Source organism: Pteropus vampyrus, unplaced genomic scaffold (genome assembly GCF_000151845.1).
Source record: "Pteropus vampyrus isolate Shadow unplaced genomic scaffold, Pvam_2.0 Scaffold261, whole genome shotgun sequence".
NCBI lineage: Eukaryota > Metazoa > Chordata > Mammalia > Chiroptera > Pteropodidae > Pteropus > Pteropus vampyrus.
In genome coordinates, this window is record NW_011889042.1 from 2425119 (window position 1) to 2446130 (window position 21012).

The 21012-nt window shown below is 34.9% G+C and overlaps 1 protein-coding gene across 3 annotated transcripts in view; it reads right to left on the reverse strand.

The window, feature by feature from the left end:
- The window catches only part of RAD51C (RAD51 paralog C), a 29541-nt gene extending 12970 nt beyond the window's left edge, over window positions 1–16571 (reverse strand). For 2 of the 3 annotated variants that reach the window (XM_011375075.2, XM_011375073.2), the window contains exons 1-5: window positions 16373–16571; window positions 14382–14640; window positions 13609–13775; window positions 12145–12278; window positions 3495–3626 (exon numbers count right to left, since the gene is read on the reverse strand). In XM_011375075.2, coding sequence (XP_011373377.1) covers window positions 3495–3626; window positions 12145–12278; window positions 13609–13775; window positions 14382–14640; window positions 16373–16490 — 810 coding nt within the window. In that variant the 5' untranslated portion in view covers window positions 16491–16571. The remainder of the gene's footprint in view (window positions 1–3494; window positions 3627–12144; window positions 12279–13608; window positions 13776–14381; window positions 14641–16372) is intronic. The other variant, XM_011375074.2, reaches the window with a different exon arrangement.
- Between the last annotated feature and the right edge of the window lie 4441 nt (window positions 16572–21012).

The following is a 21012-nucleotide window of genomic DNA, read 5'->3' on the forward strand; positions in this document are numbered from 1 at the left end:
CTGGATAAAGTATTCTTGGTTGTAGATCCTGGGTCTTCTTCCTGTCGAATATTTTTTGCCAAGCCCTTCTGTCTTGCATAGTTTCTTCTGAGAAATCGGCTGCCAGTCTTATGGGTGTTCCCTTATAAGTAATTATCTGTTTTTCTCTTGCTGCCGTTAATATTGTTTCTTTGTATTTAACCTTTGGCATTTTAATTATGATGTGTCTTGGTGTGGGTCTCTTTGGATCCCTGAGTTTTGGAATTCTCTGAGCTTCCTGGGGTTTTATGTATATTTCCTTCACCAGGTTAGGGAAGTTTTCCATCATTTCTTCAAATAGCTGTTCGACATCTTGATTTTCTTGTTGCACCGATCAGATGGATATTTGGATCCTTAATAATGTCCCATATGCTCTTTAAATTGTTTATAGTCTTGGCATCTTTTTTCTTGCCCTTCTGACTGAGTGTCCTTGGCTTCCCTGTCCTCTAGATAGGGCATTTGATCCGCTTCTTTATTCACTTTGCTTATTCTTTCGTTTATTCCATTTAATATACTTCTCATTTCAGATAATGTGCTCTTCATTTCAGACTGGTTCCCTTTTATAATTTCCATTTTTATGTTTTTAATTTCTTTGTTGAAGTTCTCACTGAATTTATCTACACTTCCTAAAAGATCATTGAGCATCTTTATAACCAGTGTTTTGAACTCTGCATCTGTTAGATTACTTGACTCCATTAAATCTGGATCTCTGTTCTGTTCTCTCATATGGTTTCTGCTTCTTTGTCTTCCCATTTTGGCTGCCTTTCTGTGTCTCTTTCTATGTACTAAGCAAAGCTCCTAAGTCTCCTGGCCTTATTAGTGTGGATTTGTGAAGCAGGTGTCCAGTGGCACAGACCTGAGAGGCGTTCAGCAGGCTAAACTTAGCCCAAGTCTCTACCTCGCCAAGGTCACCTGCTAAGATTCAGCAAGCAATCCACAGATGCTGTGCTTATAGTTGCCTCAAAAGGCACCAGAAACCGAGGCCAGCTGCCTCCAGTGTGAGTCTAGGCACTGCTAAGCAAGGAGCACCTTACTCACTGAAGCTATACCAGGATGTGGTTTGGGTGGAGCCACCAGTTGCGGGAGGTAGGGTTTCAGGGAATCCTCTGGGTGGAGCGATCTCTGTTATCCAGTTTGATGACGTCACGGTTATGGCAGCACTGTGTCTGCGCATTGGGTAGTGGGGAGGGCTCAACAAAGAACAATGGACACTGCTGGCCCTTCTGTACAGAGTGAGTCTCCCCTTGGCCCTCACTCCAACAACATCTCCATGTAAGTCCCTGGTGCTCCCTGTGCGCAGCCAAATCGGTACTGGTGTTCAGAGTGAGCAGGTCTGTCACTGTGAAAATCTGCTTGAGGACGCGGCCCCTTTAAGAGGTGTCTGCTGCTGCCGCTGTGACAGCCTCCATCTCACTCAGCTGCTTGAGACCAGGCAGCCCCACATCCTCGCCCCGTCCTACCTTCTGCCATTGCAGGGTGATTTCCTGGACTTCTCCCTAGTTGAATGGCTTGTTCATCTAGATCCTAGGCGATTTTTCCTTGCTGCTGCTCCTTATAACCGTCACAACTTTGCTTTGGTTGCCAAAGAGATGGATAGAGCCTCTATCATCTACGCCATTTTTCCTCTGTCCCAGCTTGGCAAAGTTTTGAAAGGCTCAAAGTTGGTAAAGATGTGGGAAAATAAGAATTCCTATTCACTGTTGTAGCAAATGTACTTTGGCACATGTTTTCTGAGTGTAATTTGATAATATATAATAAAATGTTTAAAAATAGCTATCTCTTTGGCTTAATACCTTCAGAAATAACTGGACAAATGGACAAAGCAACATATATAAAGTTGTTGATTGCAGTGTTTTAAATGGTGAAAAACTGGAGCCAACTTTAAAGATAATAGGGAGGTGGTTAAAAAACTATGCTATAATTATATAATGGAATATTATGTAGCTATTAAGGCAAAGTAGACTTAACAAGTAGTGTATACCAAGAGATGTTCATAATATATTAAGTGAACAATAAAACATTGCTTTGTATATGATCTCACTTTAGAAACATGTTTATGTATGCATAGAATAAGCTTGGAAAAATATGCACACCAAACTCAATAATAATCATCTCTGAGTAATAGATAATATAATTGCTTACTTTCTATATTTTGATTGTTTAGATCTTTTTTTAGAGCAAGTACATATAACTTAACGTGGTAAAATGTATTATCAAAGGTCATACATGCTTCTGTACTTTCTAACTGGGAAATTAAAAACCAAGCAAAGAAGAATTTATAAAATAAAAGGGAAAATTATGCCCTCAACTCCACAAAATCCTATCTCTAGAAATAGCCTCTGTGAATGTTTTGGTCCTTTCAGATCTTATTCTTTATATGTATAAACAGAAATACACATATATAATTTTTATTTTTCTCAAAAGTGAGATCATACTAAATATGCAACTTGAATTTTTTCACTTAATCATTTATCCGGACATATCTTGTTTCATTGTAGTACTTGTATATTTGCATTACTCATCTTAAACACTGCATAGTATTCCATGTTATTGTTTGGATTACTTTTTTTAATCAGAAAAGATAAAGCCAATTCTGTTAAAGACAAAAACCTAAGGAAATATGCAACCCTATTAGTCTTGAGTGCCCCCTACTGGGGGCTCGTCATTGATATTAACAGAACACAAATTACAAATTAATGGCAAGAAATAATTCAAAGGACACCATGCTCTTCAGTATATGACAAAAAAAAAAATCTAAAAACTCAAAAAAGATGTATGTTTTCAAATTATTTTATCAAAGAGTTCTTTATTTACTCATGATGTGTTACAGGTATGTGCTAAGGACTCTCTACTCAGGGTAATGACAAGAAAATCAAGTTAAGAAGTTTGACCTTCTCCCATCTCCCTCCTAGACAAGTGTGTATAGTTGTGTCAGTGGTGGGATGGGGTTACAGAGTGGGAAATGATGGAATGATCCAAACAAACAGTAAAAGAGTTTTTACCTCACTCCTTTTTATCTCTTCACTTCTGAACTTATCTTTACTTCTCCATATTTTTAATCTAGAAGAGTTAGCTCCACCTTCAAACATCTTGGTTGTTTACACTATGTAATTTTCCTATCCATGTGAGTCTGTGATTATATACTATGTAATAATCAAAGACTCGGAGTAAAAGAAAAATGAGAATGTTGGAAGAGCTTACCTGAAAAACATGAAGTATATTTAGACAAAGAAAACACTGCAATTACCAAAAGTGGCATTTCTTCATTAAAGTCCATTTTTAAAATATAGCATCTTGATTATGTTTATCTTCCAGGAAAACTGATACACAACACTTATAGCTGAAATTTTTTATAAAAACCAAACCAAAACTACATTCAAAACCATCTATATTATTTGCTTTTAGTAAGGCAAATTATTTTCTATTTCTAGACATAAAATCTTTACTATAAAATTCTCTTAACTAAGAATACTTACAGCTAATCTGTGATTATTTGCAAGACTGATCATTTGCTGGGCTAGGCCATTTAGTAATCGAGTACGAAGTGATAGGTCATCTAGGTCATGACGAAAAGGAGAAGCAATACCATCCACTATCACTAATCGAACCTAAATATAGAACACATGATATTAGATTTAGTATTAAAAATAAAATAAAAATGACATTAGAAAAGCATGATGCATTGCATTAAAAAAACTCTTAAAATCCAGGGTTCTATTTCCAACTCTACAAAGGCTTTATTTTGGGTGATTACATATCTAGTCATCCAATACTTTTTGTACTAATCAACAAAAGTTAAAATGTACTCTGCTTTGATAACTTATCAACTTAAAAAAGTAATTCGACAAAAAGAAAATGGAGCAATTACAATTTTATCATATGCCACTATACACAGTCTTTATAAGAGTATTTGATATTGATAAAAAGCACTTTTGACATCTTAATAAAACAAGTGTCTGAATTAAATACATCAATTTTACCTTCAGGATTCTTTTTAAGTTAAAAAAATCTTCAAATATTAATTTATAATACCTTCTTCATACAATTAATTAATGGTATACTTTTCCCCCTTAATTTAAAATATATTATAGGGCAACTAACCATTACAGAATCTGTTATAATACAAATTTCAGCATGAGGCAGGTTTGTCTTGAATTACAATCAAGATGGTACACTTACAGATGATAAATATTTTTATGGCAGTTCATTTCTAATATAATCCAAACAATGCTACTACAGTGAAGTTAGAGTAATATATAAACCTTAGATCCAAGAACAAACGGAATCTGGAAATTAATCCAAATGTAAACAGACAAAAAACTACAAAAGTATATTTTTTTCTATACAATAAGGATTAGGTTAAAGAGGCTTTTGTGAAGCAATATACAAGCCATTTTTATCTTTTATTTAGAGTATTCATTCTTTCATCCAACAAATATTTATTGACACCTACTATATGACAGTCACTGTCACAGGCACTGGGGAACAAGAGACAAGGTCCTGCTCTCTTGGAGCTTATGTTCTAGTGGAGTAAGGAACAATTAACATGCAAACAAATATATAAGATAATTTCTGATACTGTAAGAGCTACTATGAAGACACTAAAACCAAAGAATAATTAGGAGCTAGAGAAGAGGGAGGCTGAGACTAGATGTAAGGGAAGGCATCAATAGAAGGCAGGCAACAGAACAGAGTCCTGTACTGCTTCGCTGGACGAATGCAGCGCTGAGCTATAAAATCTGACCATCACCTCTTGATGAGAAAAATCAATTCAGACTAGACCCTGCTACAGGAAACAAACAAACAAACAAAGACAGCCCAAAGATAAGGAATAGTAAAGGCAAAGGTTCTAAGAGAAAAGTCTGGCATGTTTAAGAGTCAGAAAAAAAGTAGTAAGGGGAAGTGGTAGGAAATTATATCAGAAAGGTACAGTGGTGAATTGAAGCCAAACCCTACCAGCTGTTGACCCAAGTGCTAAATTTTCAGAAAATTTTCAAATCAGTCATTAAATATAGCTATTAAATATTAAACTATATAAATTTGAGTAAATAAGTTATATTAAAATATGGATAAATAAAATATGGACAATAAAGACTGAAAAGTCATTCCTTCCTAATTATTCTACATTTTTCTATTATCTACACTTAAGATTATTTACATTTATTTTATCCTTATAGTAGAAACGCTACAAAATGATATGCTTATGTATATTGTTTCTTCTCTATTCCATGTTCAATACATCACATTGGTAGCTTGAAATCAGCGATGATGGAAGGGTTTTCTACATGGAAATCAGCAAACAAGCTACAGATCAGGGCTTGATCTGAATGTCCAGACTTTTAATAAAGTGATAGGGAAAATGTTATAATCCTATTGACCTTAAAAATGTGTTGTGTCTGTATCCTTTACATTACAAACAACATAAAAAATAAGGAAATATTTAACATCCCCACAAAAAAAAAAAGAATATTCTTCTACTATTAGAAAAACTAATCAAATAACTAAGTATTATCATTAAGTCAAATAACAGAAAAGTATCCCACCAGAGAACTCCATATAATTACAGGTCTTGACTCTAGGGTATTTGCAGGGAGCCCCAAATACCCAAGGCATCCAAGGACCTCTTGGCTCATGCCAGAGGAGTTATATGGCCTAACCTCCAATGGACAAAGAATGGAAATTAGCCTATTTTTCCTCTCCACAGTCCAAATCTTAAGTGGCTAAATTACAAAGATCTGGATCTTCTGCTAAGTGGTAACTGTCAACATTGACAGCTTTTCCCCAAGTTTTGGAAAAAGTTCCTGGACATGATCTGGTGAGTTTCCTTGGTCTTTGGTCTCTCAAAAGGAAGAATATACTGAATAACAGAAATAGAATTACAGAATTTGAGTGGGTAGGATAAAACGGGCATTGTCATTTAACTCATAAAAGCCAAAATTAAAAAGTTACCAACTGTGGATTTTTTAAAATTAAAAATTAGGAATCCAGGAGAGTCCTTTATGTTCTAGAAACATTCTGTGTAGTATACTAATTCCCTTCCCCCCAGCAATTCCTTCCTTTGTGCAACTTTCAAAGAAGAAATTTGGGGTAAATGGACCATGGGATGATAATATTTGATATTTCTTGTAGTCTTATCGTTCACTGACCCTGTCTTGTAAGAGATATGAAATATCATATTAAAGAGCATAGATAAATTGTTCAAACAATGCAGAAAAGTAAAAAACTAGTGGATGTACTAAAATATGATAATGTCAGCAAAATAATCATATTATCCATTTTCGCAAAATAAGAATCAATAAAAACCCCATAAAGACTATGAGAAGCATTTTAGAACATACTTCCTGTCACAACCAACTATCCAGATTTTTGGTCTCTTTTATGTCTTTGGAAGAAATCCTAATGTAAATGAAATACAAGAAAATACTGTAATAGTTGAACTCATGGTTCATATTGAGAAAAAGACAAAAAAAAATTGTAACCAGAAATGAATGGTAAAAAAAAAAAAAAATCATTAACTCCTCAAAAAATAAGCAAATCAATTCAGCAAAAAAAAAAAAATGCTTTTGTTGTCTCACTTTCATCATGCATGTTAACATAAGCAAAAATATCAACCAGCATTCATGTTAAAATAGTACTTGTTCATCAGTGATGTAACTTCTTACTGAATTGGACAGCAATAAAATGTCTATTGGGAGCTTGGTTTTGCCAAATAACGTCATAGGTTGGATGTGGATACATTAGTTTAGCAAAATTCAAATCAACGAAAAGACACTGGTAGTGAGAATGTAAAATGGTTCAGTGACTGTGAAAAATAGTTTGGTGGTTCCTAATAAAGTTAAACAGAGAATTAACATATGACTCAGCATTTTCACTCCAAAGTATATATACCCAAAGGAACTGAAAATTGGTACTAAAACAAATATATGTACACAAATGTTATAGCAGCATAATTCACAACAGTCAAAAGATGGAAACAGCCCAAATATTCACCAATAGATGAAAGGATAAACAAATTGTGGTACATATATATGACAGAATATTGTTTGCCATAAAAAGAAATGAAGTCCTGACACATACTACCAAGCAGATGAACTTTGAACACATAATGCTAAATGAAAAAGCCAGACAAAAAGGTCATATATCATATGATTCCATTTATATGCAATATCCATAGAGACAGAACACAGATTGGTTGTCAAGGGCTTTAGGGGAACGGAGGAAGAGGGAGCAACTTCTTAACATGCTTAGGAACAACAGACAACACCTCAAAAAACAACAACAACAACAAAAAGCACAAAAATGGAAAAAGCATGGCATTAAATAAACTATGAAGACACTTGTTTACAGTATGAGCTGAAACATGAAGACAGAGAATCACTTTGTTCAACCTCAGCTGGGAACATGTGTGCGGAGTGACACAATTTCTTTGCCACTCTACACCTGTCCACTATGCACTGAATTGTGTCCCCATAAAATTCGTGTTGAAGCCCTAACCCTCAATGCAACTGTATTTGAAGATATGAACTCTAAGGAAGTAATTAAGGTTAAATGAGGTCATATGGGTGGGGCCTTGATCTAACAGGATTAGTGTCCTTAAAAGAAGAAACACCAGGGAACTTGCTCTCTTTCTCTGCCATTTGAGGACACTGTAAGAAAGTAGCCTTCTATAAACCAAGAAGAGAGCCCTTCCCAGAAACAGAATTAGCTGGAACCTTAATCTTGGACTTCTAGCCTCCAGAATGTTGAGAATATAAATTTTTGTTAAAGCCAGTCAGCCTATGGTATTTTTATCATGATAGCCTAAGCTGCCTATGTCCATAAATGACTGTGAAAAAAACTATGAGTATTGATTTTGGGATTACAAATAAATTTTAATGAGTAGGTGACTTTACAATTACAGAATATGCAAGTAATGAGGATCAACTATACTAAATGGTGATAGACTGAAAGCTTTCCCCCTAAGATCAGAAGCAAGACAAGAATGCCTACTTTCATCATTATTATTCAAATCTGTGCTAGAAGTTCTAGCCAGATCGATTAGGCAAGAAAAATAAATAAGAGACATCCAAATTGGGAAGATGAAAAATCTCTATTGTAGATGACATAATCCTGTATACAAAAAATCCTAATGAAAACTACTGAAAAAATCCTAATGAAATCCACAAAAAACTACTAAAACTAATAAACAATTTAGCAAAGTTAAGGTATACAAAGTCAACTTAAAAGAATCAGTTGTATTTCAGCTGAAACTTATTGGATTTCGTTAACCAACATCACCATAAATTAATTAATTAATTAATTAATTAAAATCTGTTGTATTTATATATGCTGGCAACAAACAATCCAAAATGAAATTTAAAAAAAATTCCATTTACAATGGCATCAAAAAGAATAAAATACTTAAGGATAATTGTACACTAAAAGCTATAAAACATTGCTGAAAGAAGTTAAAGGCCTAAATAAATAGAAAGATATCCTATGTTCATGTAATATTAAGATATTACTATCTTAATATTGTTAAGATAGTAATATACTCAATCTACAGATTCAACATAATTTCTATCAAAAGTCCAACTGCATTTCTGCAGAAATGGACAAGCCTCCATTTAGATCAAGTTCACGTGGAATTGCAAGGGGCTCTGAATAGCCAAAAATAATGTTCAAAAGAATAAAGTTGGAGGATGCACATATCCCAATTTCAAAACATACAGTAATCAAAACAGTAATATACTGGCATAAGAATAGACATATACTTCAATATAATAGAGTCTAGAAATTAACCCACATATCTATAGTCAATTGATTTTCAACAAGGATGCCAAGCTCATTCAATAGAGAAAAGTCTTTTCAAGAAATGGTGTTATGACAAATGAATATGTCCAAACAATGAAACTATGTATAAAAATTAACTCAAAATGAATCAAAGTTCCAAACAAAAGAGCTAAAACCATTAAACTTGATGGCGTTTGGGACATGCTACTACAAAATACGGCTCTTTGGCATACTTGATATCTTAAGTTAAAGGAGTTTGAGAAAATGGCAGAAACAGGAAGTTCAGTTTGACCTTATCCCTCAATCTTCTTCCCTGAAAAGCAGAAGATAAATCTCCTGTGTGAAAGATTGTGATACCTTCCTTGTACCATGAGGGAGACATCCTTTTCATCAGAGACAGTAAATTCAGGGCTGAGAAGGCTATATAAATAAATCTTGTAAAACTATTTTCCAAGTTACTTCTTCATGATTTATCACCTCTAACCCCAAATCCCTTTCTTATCAATTCTTCAAAAATTTATTGTTTTTGTCTAAAGGTATAAAAGTTTCCTGCTCTGGTCATTTCTTTGGGCTTTTTTTTCTTGTAAAGGCTCTGACATACATGTAAAAATTCAATAAAATATGTGTGCTTTTCTCCTGTTACGCTTTTGTCAGTTTAATTACCAGACCCAGCCAGAGACCCTAAGAGGGCCGAGGAAAACTTCTTCCTCTACAAACTCTTAGTCATAAAATATTCATGATCTTGGATCTTGATCTTGGATTTGGCAATGAATTCTTACATGACACCAAAAACACAAGCAACAACAGTGAACAGATAAACTGGACTTCATCAAAATTTAAACTTTTGTGTATCAAAGGACACTATTGAGAAAGTAAAAAAGGAAATCCAGAGTGAATAAAGAGTACTTACAGGAAAATAAATGACTTTTTAAAAAGATAAATGGGTCTCCAAATATAATAGTGATCATCTACTTCTTGCAGTTCTATTAGTTTTTGCCTCATGTAGTTTAATGCTTTATCAGGAATACATACATGTTAAAATTGTTATACCTCTTGGGCAGACTAACCTCTACGTCATTATGTAATGTTTCCTTGGTGTAAAGTCTACTTTCTGAAATAAATATAGCTACTTCTACCTTCTTTTGATCAGCTTTAGCCTAATCATTAGTGTTAGCTTAATTGTTAGTGTTCTCTAAATACAGCGGTCCCCAATCTTTTTGGCATCATAATGCCTGATGATCTGAAATGGAGTTGAGGCAGTGATGCTAGTGCTGGGGAGTGGCTGCAAATACAACGAAGCATCTCTCGCTCGCCCGCCCGCCACTGACCTCTGGCTATGCAGCCCAGTTCCTAACAGGCCACAGACTGGTCTGTGGCCGAGGGGTTGGGGACCTCTGCTCTAATACATTTACTTTTAATCTACATGTATGTTTATATTTAAAGTGGGTTTCTTATAGACAATGTATAGTTGGGTCTTGTTTTTTGATCCACTAGTGCAACATTTTTGAAGTGCAATTTGTGTTAAAGAATTATATTGACACTTGTTAAAACAGTAAGGGAGACTTTATTTAAGAATATTCCAATAGCGGTATTACAATAGAGAAAAGAGATTGGGCTCATCCTCAAATATAAGAAGGACAAGTGGAAATTTATAGCCAAGGAGCAGGGTGTCAGTGAATGGAAAATTATTAATAGAAGACATCAAGGGTAGGAGGATTCTTGCTAAACTGACCTAACAGGATTCTTGCTAAAGGCAGGCCAAAGACATATACATCAAAGGTAGTAAATGAGAAACCTGGAATATCAAGGGTGATCAGATATTAAGGGATGGTGATTCTCTCTAAACTAACTTAGCGGGATTCTTTACTATTATACACACCCATGTTCATTATTCAAATAATGAACTGGGCTGATAAAGCCAAAGACAGAATGGAGTCAAGGTCAAGGCCTATTTCAAAAGAGAGCTCAGAGAAGGCTGACTAAAGTTTGGTCAAGGAGAGTTTTTGTCATGTGTAATGTTTATCAAAATTAAAGATACATATAATCATTAATATTATAATTCTAATACTCAGCGTTTATCTCATAAACACACTCACAAATGTATCCCAAGAGATATGTGTAAGGGTTATCTCCAAACCATTAATAATAGCATCTAAAAACCCACCTATAGAGGACCAGTGAAATATAATTAAGGGAAATACTTTTGCCCCCATTTTCATTGAAATAATATACAAAATTTACCATCTTAATCATTTTTAAGTGTACAGTTTAATGGTATTAAAAACATTTATAATATTGTGCTATCTCCAGAACACTTTTCATCTAGTAAAACTAAAACTCTATATCAATTAAATAATAACTCCCCATTCTCCTCTTCCTCCCAGACCACCATTCTACTTTCGTCTCTGAGTATAACTATTCTTGGTATCTCATAAAAGTAAAATCATGCAGTATGTTTTTTTCATAACTGTCCTATTTCACTTAGCATAATGTCTTCAAGATTCATCCATATTATAGCATGTCAGATTTTCTTTCCTTTTTAAGGCTGAATAATATTCCAGTGTATATATATACCACATAGTTTATCTATTCATCCATCAATAAACACTGTGTTGTTTCCATGTTTTAGCTACTATGAATAAAACTGCTATGAACACAGGTGTACAAATATCTCTTCAAGGCCCTGCTTTCAATTCCTTTGGTTATATATCCAGAAGTTGAATTGCTGAATCATATGGTAGCTCTATTTTCAATTTTTTGAGGAATCACCATACTGTTTTCTATAGCAACCGTACCATTTTGCATTCCCACCAACAGCGAAAAGTATCTTCTTAAAATGAAATATGCAGCTGAAAGAAGAATAAAGTTTATCCAATATGTGCTGATACAGAAAGACATGTGAAGCACTGTGCGAAAATAGAAGGTGCAGAACGATATTACAGTATAATCCCATTAACAAATGTTAAAAATGGGGAACTATTATAATATGCACAATTTTTTTTTTGAGCAGACAGACAATAAATTTTAATAGTGGTCAACTCTGTGGAGAGGTACTAGGAAGCAGGGGAAGTTTTATTTTTCATTTTATATCTCTCTATATGGTTTGTTTGATAGAAGCTATTCCACCATTACTAGAGGCGGAACCTCTTTCTATATTTCGATTTCTTCCTTTGGGCATAATATTTACATATATACTAAATAAATACAAATATAAATAAATTGTAGAATGAAGAAGAAAGAGGTTTTCTGAGCTGGCTTATATCACTGTACTATTTACTTATTTTTCATGCTAATCAAACACCTCTAAAGATACTTGGTTATATTTCAGTTATATTTCAGTAGTTTGAACCATACCTTTGAGTGTTCTGAAAGGAAGTCTGGAAGAAGATAAACTTGTGCCAGTAGCTCTGTGTAGTCACGACAACGAAAATAATAAATACGGGAAAGAATATTTTCAAGAGTGAAATCCTCCAAAGCTTTTGGGTGCTCTGAAATAAATAAACCAATCTTAAAATAGTTTTACTTGTTTTGATATATTGGTGATTATAACAATACCTTTGAATAACAAAATGCTTCACTGTGAATAACAAAACTCTTAACTTTGAAGATGATAAAACTATAGCAAAATTACTATGAACTATCACTTCAAAATGCCTGTCCTCTTTATTTTCACCTTTTCTACTGTTTTCTTACATACTAGGCTATCAAGAAATTGTTTGTACACAACTAGTTTCAATGCCTGCCTTTTCATATTTCTAGTTATTGGTTTCTATTGAACGGAAGTAACATAATGGAATTTCTCTTGTTTTTTTTTCATAGAACTAGAAATTAAGAGTTAAAAGAAAATTGTTCAAAAGAAGCATTTAATTTGGTATTTTAGTAGAAACAATAATATAAAATGAAATTCCCTACTTCAAGTGATTTTAAAAAATAACCAGTTTGGCTTTGTACATATTTCTGAGGGAAACCAGTTGAAAATTATTGCATTTTTACTAAATATACTAAAGTTTTAACACTGTGAAAAAACCCACAAAATTAAATTTCAGAAAACACTGCCTATTGTAAATTTAAAAAGTACTCAGCTGATTACATACATTTTAATATAAGGATGTATGAAAAGTATTATTTTTTAAAACTTCTAAAGAACAAGGACTGCAATCCAAATAAATAAAAAACAAAGGAAAAAAATACCCAGCTAAACCAAAACTACTTAATTTTACAACTAAAAAAACAAGAACTTGAATATAAATTAACTTCACAGTTTTTTTTTAAATAGCTTTATTTCCACAAAGTGCAAAAAAACTTCCCAAACACTTTGGCAATACAATTAACAGTCACAAAGTCAATTACATATTACTAATAGCCCCATAAGGTCAATCAGGTTAATGTTCCAGAAATTTCCAGATATGGTTTTTCTAACTAACTTTGGTTTTTGGAAAAACCAGTATGGAATTCAATATACACTGAATGCGCTGAAGACAGTGAATGCACTGAGACAACACTTACTTAAAGTATCTAAGAAAATAAGTTTACACCTGGCAGGTCAGAGTATGATTTGAAGTTATACAATGAAATACTCTCATAAGTTTTGCCCCAGAGCTCCTGCAGTAAGACGTGAGGGTCATACAAGAAGACGGAAAGGCCAATCCAAGTTGCGGCATTTCTCATTTTGGAGGAGAGATGTGAGAATTTAACACTAATACTGTCAAGTCATTAAGCTTCATGTTCCAAACAGTCTCTAGCTGAGGCTTGAGATGAGTACAAATTCAAATTACTTTTATTACACAGGAAAAAAAAGAGAAGTGCTTGCTGACTTACCCTCTCCCATATGTGTTCCTGCTATAAGATGAAGGTGCTGAATGCAGGCAGTAGCAAGGTCTACCACTCTATCAACCATAAAACTTCCCTCTGTATCAATAAACACTGCTTCACCTTCCACTCCTCCAAAACATTCTGGTATCTGCACATCTATTGCCAACTGCATACTACAAAGAGAAAGAAGTCAAATGATCAAATCATTATCATTATCTTCTAAGGCAGTGTTTTTCAAAGTTCAGATCGCTGCCCATTAGGTACCACTAAATGTTGCATAAATGCAAATACACTCCCCCAGACAACAGAGATGGCTAACTCTTCATGGTTCCAAATATATGTGAATCGATTGATGCTAGGGGAAGGGTATGCCTATAAAAATCATGATTAAGGAATTTTAGTGATTTTTTTTTTAGACCTCTTGGAATGGAACCCTTTCTTATTATACATAAGTCTACTTTCAAACGTTTGACTTTCAAGTGTACTCTCAGGAATTAATTATACAATAAAGAGAAGTCTTCTTATTTACCGTAATAACATTACAATGTTGAGAAATATTTCTTGATATCAAAATAATTGTATCAACTTCTCAAGATGGGGTGACGAAGTAACACAAACAGTAAATTGGTTTTTGTTTCATGTGTGCACACACATATAAAAAATTATGAATACACACAAACCTTTTTTGGTCTCTTGACTGTAGACCCATAGCACAATACTCTATTAGTTACATAAAATGTTATTAAGCCCATTTTTAAGAAAGGAACATTTTCTTTTACCATAATTGTGTTTTTCCAACACCTGGTGCTCCACAAATTTCTGTTGTTTTGGTTAAGGGTATTCCACCCCCAAGAATATTATCTAGTGCTGAACAGAAGGTAATTATGAAGCTCTGGTTATGCTCCTGCTCAAGAAGTTCCAGTGCTGTACACTTCTTGCCTGACTCAGCTGTACCAGCATGTCTTGGTTTATTTGTGAGACATTCTCTTCTTATAATTTGCAGAGTTTCTAAGGCTTCCTCTTTAGATATACCAACTTCTGAAAGGATAAGAAAAAAAAAAAATTCTTTGAGTTTAGAGATTTAAAACAGTCTAACATGCTATTAGGTTGTCTTCATTTTAATTTTTATATAATTAGAGCGATGCCAAGAGCAGAGAAATACAAAAATGTAACATTACCTTAACTAGCCAATCTCCCAATTTAATAAAGGCATTTACATGTTTTCTTCACATACTTAAAAGATTACCTCAGAAACAGAATTCAAAAATCTAAACCTATAAAGCATTTCTGAGGACCTATAAAAGTGTCTCAGGATATAGAAATAAAAATGTACTAGCAGTCAGTCCTTTTACTATCCCTTTTGGTCTTATGAAGGTATGTACCTTTCTTATAAGGTATGTAAATTATTTTTCAGAAGAGAATGGCCTCTGTAATTACCTAAAACAAGATGCAACTTTAAGAAGTGCATATGCATGTATTATTCATAATAAAAACTTTCCATAGCAACATAGGCATGAAAAATTCATGTATAACTCCAAACTATTTAATGAGAACAATTATTTGATGCACAAATATTTTTAACACACTTATGCTTTCCTCAACCACACAATTTCATTCCTATTTGAAAATATGGACTGAGAAAATGCTAATTACAAAACAAGCTGCTAATGAAAGAAATAATGGTGGGGATGATATCAATTATGAGTTTGATATATCAGTGTTTGATTTGATAAGGATATAAACTATAAATTTGGTGCTAACAGACAATAATGGTGATACAACAATAAAAATCCTATCCAATTTAAGAGCCTGAACTCTGGAGTCAGGTAAAAAGTCTGGTAGAATACCAAGGCCATCCAAAATGCTCAATAATTGTTAGCTATTATTATCATTCAGATTCTCTCATTTCTTTTTTATAACACCAACATGTTGAAAGAAAAAGAGCTCATCAAACTTTGGGGGACATGGTGTGCCTTGTAAGATTGAAAACGAATAATTAACATTGGGTCTACAGCATTAATTCTTGAGTGGTGAATTGAAACCTCCTCGTTTTACATTAAGGGCAAAGACTTAAAATTCTATCTTAAAAGCACAGTTTTAGCCATACCCGTAGTGTAATGTGCACAGTGAAACTGATCCCAGATGGCAATTTCCTATATACCTCAAGATGCAGAAGTTCTCACGAACGTATTATATCTACAGTGTTCTGGAATGGGAGGTTTGGGATTTTTTTTTTTCAGTGAATTACATAAAAAAGTGATTTTTTCTTTCTACTGTTTTCTTCAGATTCTGGAGATCACTCCCTATCTCATTGTCAGTGTCTGTAGTACTATCACAAATCATTTCTCAAATGTAATCTCTGTCTCTTGGATTTGGGAAAAAAGCGAAAATTAAATAGTCTGGGTTCTAATTGTGGCTCCACGACTTCCTAGCCCCGTCCTCATGATATTACTTAACCTCTTGAAGCATCAATTCCTTCATCTAAGTATTGGACATAATCCACGCAAGTGAGTTCTTTTGATTGTAAATGAGATAACGCTCAGAGTATTCAGTAGGCACTGGCAGAGAAAGCAATTAGTAAACGTTTTCAAGGCCACAGTTCTAACCACTCAAATCATGTTTAAGTGGAGTCAATGAGCTTTTTCACGCTGTAAACGCAGCCGTGGGCGGAAGCAGAATCTGCGGGAACTGGGCTGCAGGAGGAAGAAAGGAGATGAAGGCGGTAAAGACGGCGGCCAGTTTGCCTCAGCTTGCCGTCCGGAGTAGTTACCTTTGCTGAGCTCAGAGGGTTTCACCTCTAGGAGTTCCTCAGCAGTCTGGAAACCTGCAGACACCAGCTTCACCCGCACCGCTGGAGAAAGGGGGAAACTCACTAAATCCCGCTGCATTTCAAAGCCGAACGCCTACGCGCGAAGTCACACCCACAGCGGCTAAAGTCCAGGCAGCGGAACCCCGCACGCTTGCGCCGGGCCTCGCCGTGTGACGTCAGACGTAAAGCGGAAGGGGCGGGTTTTGCGGGCTGGTTGCACGCGGCCTTAGGCTTTTCCGCCTTGTGGAGGCACGCTAAATTTCCACATGTCCACACCATTTGTCTTGTTTCTTTGAAATCTCATTTAGGGTTTTCTCGTTAAACGTACATCCTTACAGTAAAAAGAGATAGATGAAGACTGCAGGTTTGAAAGCTAAGCCCAGTGAGCCCTACACACATTTCCTCACCTCCGCCCTGGCCTGTTGGATGGAAACCTCAGGGTTGTTAATAAGACTGAGCCCCTCGAGTGAGAGTATCGCACCCGCGCGCGCACACACACACACACACACACATACACACGAGCAAGTCACCGATTTGGGGTATGGGACTGTCATAAAAGGATTAATCTACTTCCCCATTATGGGGTTCCAGTCTCTGGGCCCTCCTCTCCTGCTGTCCACCCCATCCCCACCCCCACCCCGCCTGTGCCCCTCGCCTTTCCCGCCCACGCGAGGGATTGTGGGCCAGCCAGCCGCGGGGGGCGCTCGGCGCCCAATCCCCGCACCCACCCACGCCTTTCCGCGAGTCCAGTCCGGAGCAAGATGGTTTCTGAGACCGTTAGTTCTTCACGACCTGCCTAGCTTAAGAAGTAGCTGGAGAAGTAAGCAAGTAATATCCCCATAGTGGGCTGGGCATGGGCTCTCTCTGACAGAGGGAGTAGTCGGGGCTACGCAAGATCTCCTTTTCTGGTACAGAGTTGGGAAGGGACCGCTCCTAAAATAGAGGACTTTAAGGGATGGTATGGAAGGTGGTTTACGAAGTCTTCCCTTGCCTAGGTGAGTTATGATTTATTTCGTGGAGTAACTCATTTCCTACCTTTTGGCGACGATCCACAAATCGTATCAATTTTCTCTAAAATATCTTGATTATGTTCATGTCTTCTCTAGGCCAAGCTCCCACCATTTCTCTTGTAGGTACTGCAAGAGCCTTTTGGCTGGTCTCTGTGCATCTTGTCCTCTCCCCTCTAGTCTATTCTCCCATGCTGTAGTCAGAGTGTACTTTCTATAGTACATTTCAGTTCACTATTTTGCTCTTAGGATAAAGACCATATTTCTTATTAAGATTTACAAAAAGCATTGCAGGTACTGGTTCCTGTTTACCTCCTTAGCTGCATTCTTTTCCTCTCTTTTTACTCTCTACACTCCAACCACTCTGGCCTTAATTCCTTGTATATGCCAGACTGCATCCCACAACAGCATTTGCACATGCCTATAATATTATCGATCCTTGCTTCACGCAAATAACTATCATTTACTTTTCAAATCCTCGCCTCCATTGACTCCTCCTCTGCCCCTGAAACTCTGCCTCCAACAAACCCCTCAAAATTAGGTCAGATCTCCCCCTTAAGACTCTCATAGCACCGAGTGCCTGTGTGTGATTATTTCTTGACCATGTCTCCCCAGCTAGACTGAAAGCTTCAGTTGGGTGGGGACCATGTGGATTTTACTGTTGTTTACCTAGAGTCCCTAGCCCAGAGTGTGGCTTATAGTAGATGCTCAGTACATGTTTGTTAAAAGAATGGATGATTAGATGATTGATCTCCTCACCCTATATTTTTGTTTTGTACTCTTAAATATAGTGGAAAATATATACTTATAGGAAGTATCTACTTGTAGAAAACAAATAAAATACAGAAAATATAAAGAAAATAAAACTGACTCACAATCCTTTTCTTCAACTCAGATAATGTTTATTTTAATCTTTCTACAAGTTCATATTTATTTTACATGCTTCTGATTAAATTGTGAAGAATTTTGCATATCTTTTGTTTTTCACTTAAAGTTTTGTCAAAAGCCTTTTTCCTTGTGATTAAAACTTATTTGAGAATTAAGTTTAATGATTCCTTACAATTCTGTCCTGAGGCCCATCAGTTGAATTATTTCCAGTTTTTTGCTGCGATGAAGTAGTGTGTTCATTCCCTCCCTCCCCACTCTCTCTTTCTCTTGATACATTTCTGGAAGTAGAACTTCTGGGTCAGAGTATGCACATTTTCATTTTAAATCATATTGCCAAATGTTAGCACCACTTACACTCCTACTAACAGCATATGAGGGCTGGTTTTTCCACCTCCACCCCAGCACTGCCCTTAGCAGTCTGTAAATGGTATTTTTTTTCTTTTTTATTGACATATAATGGACTTTAAATGGTTATTATCTTTTATTACTGAGAGAGGTTAAAAATATTTTTATATAACTTTATTGGCCAAATATATTTTGTAATTGTAACCATCTCATTTATATCGTTTGTCCATTTCTAATTTCTAATAATGGTAAAATACATAACAAAATTTACCATTTTAACCATTTTTAAGTGTACAGTTCAGTTATGTTAATTATATTCACAATGTCGGGCAGCCAATCTCCAGAACTTTTTAATCTTGCAAACCTGAAACTGTACCCACTAAACAACTCCCTGTTTCCCCTTCCCCAGCCACTGGCAACCACCATTCCACTTTCTGTTTCTATGAATTTGACTACTTTTGATACCTTATATAACTGGAACCATATAGTGTTTGTTGTTTTGTAACTGGGTTATTTCACTTAGCATAATGTCCTGAAGGTTCATCATGTTGTAGTATATGCCAGAATTCCTTTTTAAGGCTAAATAATATTCTATTGTATATATATTACATTTTGTATATCCATTTCTCTGTGGACATATGGGTTGCTTCCACCTCTTGGCTATTGTGAATAATGGTGCTATGAACATATATATACTTCCCACTTTTTAATTGTACTTCTTTAATTTAAAATATATATTTATAATAGGTCTATGGTTTTTTATTATCAGAAACAATAACTACTTATTGTGCTTACTGTAAGCCAAATATTCTGCTTAGCTTTATCTGACATCAAAACCCATGCTCTTCCTCCATATGCTACCTATTCTCATATGCATACTCTATCATACAGGCTATTTGTCTAATTTTTATATTGAAAATATCTTCCCATTTTGTCATGTGTATTTAAACTTTATGAGGTTTTCTACTTTACTGAGGTTTTGTGTATACAAGTCTAGTAAAAGTTTGTATTTATTTCTGACTTTAGTAACATACTTAGAAAGTCTTTTTGTCGAATTTATAAGCATAATCTATTTTTTCTACATTTAGTTTATGATTTAACTTGGATATTTTAATGTATCTGAATTTTTTAATGTAAAGCAGGAGGAAAGAAGCAATTTTTCCCCTTACCAGTGGTGAGCCAATTTTCTAAGCACTCTATATAAGTTAATCTTTTCCTTCATCTATATAAAATGCTATTTTTATCATATACTTTACGCTCTAGATCCTATATTCCTGGTATAAAACCTATTTAGGTATTGTGTATGTTCTTTTAATATCCTACTAGATTCAGTGTGTAAAGATTTTATAGATTTAGTTAAGAGTTTTGCATTTTTGTTCATAGATTATTACATTTACTTTTATTTTGTCAGCAGAGTTTTGCAACTTTTATAAAATGAACTAAGAAACTTCCTCACTTTTTCTATGCTAACTTATGTTAGTATTTAACAAACACATATATTTTCTTATATTTTTCTAATCAAAGAAATGTGGCTCTCCTCAAAGGATAATAAGGTCTGCTTCTGTGAGGATTATAGCAGTAATTTTTTTCTTAACCTGCTTGAGCTGCAAAAGAGTGGAGGGACATTCACCTTTTTGCCCTAAGGCAGACTGGCTTGGATAAATATTTTGATAATTAGGCCAATGACAATGAAGTTCTTGTGAAATATTGAAACTAGCCTTGTGAAGATCTGTGGGCCTTTTTAAGGCTCTGTGTTGTTTAAGAAAGCACTGTTGGTCACATATGTTCTGAAAATGGCATTTTGAATTTAAGAGTTGTTTGGTGGTAGCAGTTATCTAATTCACAGACATCGTCGTTTTCTCTTACATGAATGGTTCCCAACAAGATTTCAAAGTACCTTAACTTTCATTTCACAAAACCAAATGTAGATGTTTTGTTTATAGATTATATGTTTATGTATATGGATACATGTGTGTATATGTTGCATAATACTTTCTTTGGAGGAGAAAGGCTATAAAAATCAAACTGGTAGGCTGTCAAAAGGTCATACTTCAGGTATAGCTGCAGCTCGTATCATATAGTATCCCCCATTCCCCACAATATCTTTTTCTCTCCATCTCAGACACCTCTATATTCTCAGTTATTGCATGTTAATATTTAATAAGATTTTTTTTTAAACAGCATTATTTCTTCCTGTTCTAAAGATATAAAACTAAAGACATAGAACTCTGTCTGATTTATTTTGGCAGAAGAGAGAACACCAGAAGAGTTCTGAAAGATAAAAAGACTTGGAAAATAGAGTGGTTCTAGTAAAATCTTGAGGAGACAACCGAAGAACAGTTAAACCAGGGAACTCCAATT